The 6,566-nt window shown below is 34.6% G+C and overlaps 1 protein-coding gene across 1 annotated transcript; it reads right to left on the bottom strand.

The window, feature by feature from the left end:
- Window positions 1-2,588: 2,588 nt before the first annotated feature.
- LOC136823220 (proline-rich protein 5-like) lies at window positions 2,589-5,461 on the bottom strand. Its single transcript, XM_067079394.1, has 2 exons — window positions 5,095-5,461; window positions 2,589-4,234 (listed from the first exon to the last, which is right to left on the bottom strand). The coding sequence occupies exons 1-2, from the start codon at window positions 5,375-5,377 to the stop codon at window positions 3,474-3,476; spliced, it is 1,044 nt and encodes a 347-aa protein (XP_066935495.1). The 5' UTR covers window positions 5,378-5,461; the 3' UTR covers window positions 2,589-3,473.
- Window positions 5,462-6,566: the final 1,105 nt, after the last annotated feature.

The following is a 6,566-nucleotide window of genomic DNA, read 5'->3' as shown; positions in this document are numbered from 1 at the left end:
GATTTTATCGTTTTAGTTGGTTTGGATAGATTTTTACATATCTACTATTTGAACGATTACAACAGCAAATTTTCACCAGCAAGATTTAAGAAAGTTTTGATTGGATTTCTGGTCATCATGTTGCTACAATCTCTAGCAGGTCAGTAGATTTACTATTTGATTTCAAGTGTGCAATTCAGGTCATAAATACTTTTTGAGCAGAGCTGGTAGAAATCACTATCACAGTTAATTAAAAAAACTTGAAGTAGCTCTCTATCCAGAATTTTCGTAGACTTTCTCAAAACAATATCATTTTACAACCGACTCTCTATAACTCGAATCTCTCCATAATTAAAACAACCCTCAAGCGATTTTTTGATTTTTCTAACTCGAATCCTTTAAGACTAATCTTCTTAAGTCTCTAAGAATAATCAATGCGATTTTCTAAGGCAGTCGAGCAATTGTGAGTCTAAGTGAGTGAGTGTGAGTTCTAATGAATCTAACTGTTCTGTTCTAATCCCCATTGGGATTTCAATTGGAATTTTTATCCCCATTAAGGAAAAAAGTTCGACCAGGGCTGTGAGACAGGGGTGTGTGATCAAAGAATCACTGGTACGAAAATTCTTCTCTATTCACATTCAGGTATTCTCTTTGACCCTGGCAAATACAAAGGATACATCTCACTACCAATCAACATCGTCCTTATAATAGGAACAATTGGTATGTACGCTCATTCACTGTATAAGCTGAAAAATCATCAAAAGAACAATAAACATCTATCACCGAACGGGCGAAGTGTAGTCAAAATTGGATCAATATATCTACTGATCATTTTAATCAGTTTCATGCCTGCTCTTTGCATACAAATGTTATACGAGATTATATTGAAAAAACAAAATGGTGAATGGTTATTAGGGGTTTTTTTACCAGCCAGTATAATGTGGACAAACTGTGGTAGTTTGGCGAACGCTGTAGTGTTTTTAATGAATAATGTAAAAGCTAAAGATTTCATTATAAATGAATGTGATTGGCAGAGGTGGATCTTTTGGAGACGAAATCGAGTGCAAGTCATTGAACCGACAATTGATAAAGCGTCGGAAAGAGATTCGAGTGTTTGACCGCATTCAGACGAGAAATAAACTTCAATTTATTTGATCTTGATTTCTGACGAAAAATGTGACTCTTTTCATGACAATTTTCGAGTTTTTTTCTGAAACAATGCCCATTCTGCATTAAGGGCTCTAGGACCATATAGTGAATTTTTCATAATTGCCATGTACAAAATATACATTTTTGCCTGCCTTGTTATACATTTTCTGTTAGGCCAACTATCCCTGAATCTGAAAATTTTAAAACCGCAATGAAAAAATTTGATGAAGAAGGAAATGAAGACTTTTGCAAAGATGAGTATTTCAACTTCGAGGACCTTATTTTCGGCGAAAAAAATATTTTGAAAAAGATTTTGCGTAAGATGGTTTATGGTCGTTAACTCTTTTGCTAGAACTGAAGATTCACAAATTTAAAATGTATTGATACCTTCGCTTTCTTAATTAATATGTAAAAATTGATGACGTCATCGGCCAAAACGGCCAAAATGTCGATTTCTGGCCTCATTGTTCGGCACCAGATGGTTTGAACTTAGGGAAAATTCGAAAGACTAATTTTTTTTATCAATTTTACACTCTTTTAGAAGCGAAATATCAAGAATTATTGCCAAGATCAAAGGGGTGCCATATGAAGACACTATTTTAGGCGTATAAAAGCTTTCCCAATTTTCGCGAATTTTGGCCTTTTTTGCGAAAGTAAATGTCTTTGAAAATTCTTAACAAGGCAATTCGCGAAAGTAAATTCTCAAAAAAATCGAAATCGTAATAATGCCTTTAATGCCTTTTAAAGTCGAAGAGCAGCCGTCTTTACCGGATTTAAGGAATATTTTTCACCTTGGAGGCAATTTTATTAGACAATTTTTCTCATTTTCATTCACCCATTCAAAGTTTATGCTCGCAAAAAAATTTTTTCCTCAAATTCGCGAAAGTAAATGTCGTAAATTTCACGATTTTTCGACCTCGCAAAAGTTTCTGCCCGCGAAAGTTTGTACGCCTAAAGTATCTCGGCTGCTATGGTCTGATTGTCTCGAACTACTTTGGCAATCGCTGATAGATATTTAACAAGGACTTTAAAATGCCAAAGCCCATTAGATTATTTACAGAATACGAATACGGATCAGATGCTGCTTTTGCGAAGCGATACTCTCTTGTTCGTTTAGACTTTGTTGATAGCTTGACGTTAGTCCTTACATTTTAAAGGGTTTATTTTAAGATCGGATCTACAATGTCAGTGATTCTTTTGAAACCGATACAAAAAACTTCATTTATCATTTTACACCTTTTAAAGTCTCTCTAAGGGACGGAAAAATCAGAAAGTTTTAAATTAGTCTCTCTAAGGGTCACCTTTTCAGCAAAAATCAGTCTCTCTAAGGGTCGGTTTTCGGAGGTCCCTTCCGCACATACCCCTATCATCCGCCAACCCTAGTACTACCCCCCGGTCATTTTAGAACAACATGAAAGCATAAATGTGAGAGTTAAAAGTTTGATTTAGATAATAATGTATCGTAATATTGATTTATGATTTCTTGTTACAAAAAAAACTGAATGAAAATTATCTTCATTCGCAAAAATATCAGAAACTATTTTTCTTAAAATATTTACATTTACCTTGGTTCATAAAATATTCTTTAAAAATATCAGTGGCATTTAAACTTTACGTGATCATTTCTGGTTCTTCCTATACAAAAACCCAATAGGGATTATAACATTGAGTTTCAAGCCCGAATGGCTGGAGGCAAAACTGTAACCCTTCTCAGGCAAGAGAAATTGAAGCCACTTATTTCGCATCCAAAACGCGCATAGAACACGCCGTAATCATGCCGGCGGATTGTATCTAGTGGTAGATAGATTTTAGTTTCAATCCATCGTTTGTGTAATAACTACGTGCGGGTGTTCTGGATGGGAAATAAATGGCTTCATTTCTCATCCTGGAGTCTCGAGTCTAGCCTTCCGGGCTTGGAAGTCAATTGATTATACGCTTTTTTCCTAGGGTAGATAAAGTTATTTAATTGGGAATGATTTTCCAGTCTTTCCTTCACACCGGGGACGAATTTTCGGTCAATTATTTGAGAATGGAGATGAGATCAACTGGCTGTTTGACAGAGGTGTCTTGATGGGTAAAATACTGATTGTTTTCAGTATTACACTATTCTAGCCCTTTAACCGATGAGTTTCTTTTAAGGTACGATCATTTGTCGTCATATGCCGACATCGGAACGGAAAAGGGATAAAGATACATAAAAAGGCATTTCGGCCTTCGTTAATAACAGAATTTTTAAACAGCCAAATAAATAATTTTCTTATTTCGCTTTCTAAAAGGATGCATTGAGAAAAAAAAAAAAGAAAAACAAAGATTTTTAACAAAACTTGACTGAACCAATCATTTTATTATTCTAATAAGGATTCAGATCCAAGCATCTCATCTCGATTCTTCCATCTTTGTTTACGCTCCTCAAGATATGCTAACATATCACTATCTTCAGATGCTTTCGAAATCTCAATAGACGAATCATTTGCTAACGAGGTTTTCACAACGGGCGGTACTACCGCCTGCGACTGAACGGGCGGGTTATCACCAATTTTAAAGCGCCTCTTAAAACTAGTATTATTGTTCGTTTCCGTATTATTCGTTTGTCCGGTTAAACTACCTGAACGGCGAAATTTCCGGGTTACTTCTTCCTTTAAAACTTTAGATATGGATAACTTTCGTTCTCGTAAACCGTTCCCGTTGCTTGACTTGTGATCGATCGAGTTACGTTTAGACATTGACATTTGTGGTGTATGAAGTCCTTTAGATCCTAAGTAGGGTGAAATAACACGAGCTACCAGCTGCTCTAGTCTCAGGTAATTATCACTAGGCGGTGGACCATCATGTACGCTAGCCAATACTAATAACATTTGTTTAATCTCAGGAGATGCTTTACTACCTGGTTCTAACGCGTCCGCAATTTTAGTTTTCAGCAACACCATATCACGGAACCCGATAAGTGTGACTGCTCGAATAGTCGTTCCTTGTTCTTGTATGGGATAAAAAATAGCGAGTAACATTGGTAGAATGTTTTTATAGAAGGAAGTCCAAACATCACCTAAGCGTTCCAAAAGCTCGTTTCCTTTCTTTTCTTTGATGGCCTCTCGTAGCACAATCATACCTGAAATTATAACAGTTGAATATATAAAAAAACAAGTGATACTTTTATAGACCTACCTGGTTAATCAACAAAAAAAACATTAAATTCAAAATCAGATTAAAGATTGAATCAATCACGAGTAAAGCTGGTACCTTAGTTATTGGTATTGTGGGATAAAGAAAATCTAGTCAAAAATTGGATTATTCGGTGTAGAACTTTATTTACATATGCTCCAATATGCTTAGGAATAGCGATTCATTTTAAAAATCTGGTTCAGTCGTTATTCACCTATGATGATACACTACTTTAGCACAAAAAATATCAAAGAAATGATGATCCAATTTAGAAAAGTCCAAAAAAACATTTAACCAACCGTTTTTTAGCTGAAAGTTGCCGAAAGATTTATTTATCGAAAATCGGGTTCAATTATAATCGAGAGGTTATGGTCAACCACCTTTTTGATAAAAATTAGAAAAAAATTCACTGAAAGAAGGCAACTCAACAACTAACCAACCAATTAAGTTAATTTGTAGAGCCTCCACAGGAAATTGGATGTTTAAGAGTCCGCAAAGCATTAAAATAATATCCTTAACTTGCTCGAACAACTATGAAAACCAAAGCCTTGTGTTTTCAAACATGAGATTCTTATAACAAACCTTTTCATGATATTCAACACTGCAATGTCTTCTGATATTACATCATGGACCCAATAGCTGATTGGTTGTAAGTGACGTAAGGTCACTTTCACCCAATCAGCTATTGGGTGACATGGAAGACCATCCATTGCAATGATGGTGCATATCATGAAATGCAATAAACAATAAACTTATCTACCTTAACAACAAAATAAAGGTAAAAAATAGTGATTGACAATGACAAACCTTTTTTCAATATGGAATCTTTGTAACATTCCACAATGGTTTCACCTTTCTTTGACGAATGAGAATGGACATTTCTAACTTTCTCGTTCAAAATATCCAATTCTAACTTTTGTAATTGTTTCTTATGGAAAAGATAAGTAATCGAGTTTGCTAAAGATTTCCAATCATCTTCACGTACGGTAGAAATCGATTTTGACGTCGTCGTTTTTGTCGTCTCGCGTTTGACTTGCGGTGGTACGTAATAAACATCGTCATATGACGTCATGTCGGCATAGTTGACCATAGTGTCGGTTTTTTTGATTTTGTTAGTTATTATATCATCTTAAATATTTCGACCGTTGTGTTTGTGTTTGTCTAGCTGAAAGGAATTTGTTTTATAGTAATAATCTTGTTTTATTATTGTTAACCCTTCCCTGTTCCTTTTCCACCCTGACCCTGTTCTTTTTCAATCCTGTTCCATTCCCACCCTGTTCCATTTCCACCCTGTTCCTTTCCCACCCTGTTCCATTTCAGCCCTGTTCCTTTCCCACCCTGTTCCATTTCAGCCCTGTTCCTTTCCCACCCTGTTCCATTCCCACCCTGTTCCTTTCCCACCCTGTTCCATTCCCACCCTGTTCCTTTCCCACCCTGTTCCTTTTTCACGCTACTTCTTTCCTCGAACACCACATTTTATCGATCGAAATTTTTTAAGATTTTTCGTATGTTCTTATCTTTTTCAATTTTAAGCCTAAAAGTCTTTCATCATATACGTGGATATTATTGTGAAAAGAAATCCCAAAGAAATTGAATGTTTCAGAGTCCTCGAAGAAAGTTAAAAATGTACTCAAGTTGTTCTTAATATTTTTTGTAATCTTAGCCTTCTGTTCTTTTATAGTTTATTCTCATTCAAAAAAATGTGTAATCATTTGTCATAATGGCAAATTTTTCTATTTTCCTACTCCCTTTTTCGACATTTTTTCCACAATTGTTTTCAAAAAAGATCGGAAAATGAAGATTGAAAATGAAGAAAATGAAGAAGAAGAAAATCTTCAATAAAAAACTTCTTCAATAATTATACTATAATTATCATTTTCACGTAAGTGATTCTTTGTTCTTAGAGCGTCATTAATGAATGTGAAAAAAATTCTCAAAGAAATTTTTTCCATCGAAAGATAATATAGTTCAAAGTTCACTGATAAAACATAAAACATAAAAAAACATAAAAAGAGCCCTTTTTTAAGTCAAACAGGGCTAAGCTGTATTATTTGACTGAATGAAATACTTTTGAATTCTTTTTCACATTCATGACGTTCTAAGATTAAAGAATTTCTGATATAGAAATGAAGATCATAGCATTGTTATATAAGAAGTATTATTTTCATCTTCTTCAATTGTTCATTTTAGTTCTTCCATTTTTGATAATATTCCACTCCAAATTATCTTTTAAACAAGCACAGAACCGCTATCTACTTCGAATTCTATCAAAAGTTACA

Source organism: Clytia hemisphaerica, unplaced genomic scaffold, assembly GCF_902728285.1.
Source record: "Clytia hemisphaerica strain Z4C2 unplaced genomic scaffold, Clytia hemisphaerica genome assembly, whole genome shotgun sequence".
NCBI lineage: Eukaryota > Metazoa > Cnidaria > Hydrozoa > Leptothecata > Clytiidae > Clytia > Clytia hemisphaerica.
This window is presented reverse-complemented; position numbering and strand designations above follow the sequence as displayed.

Bases quoted from the DNA above. Each gene is read 5' to 3' on its own strand.
- LOC136823220 (XM_067079394.1), bottom strand. From the start codon at position 5,377: ATGGTCAACTATGCCGACATGACGTCATATGACGATGTTTATTACGTA. The intron at 4,235-5,094 runs GTTTGTCATTGT...TTATAATTTCAG, and splicing joins AGATTCCATATTGAAAAAAG to GTATGATTGTGCTACGAGAG.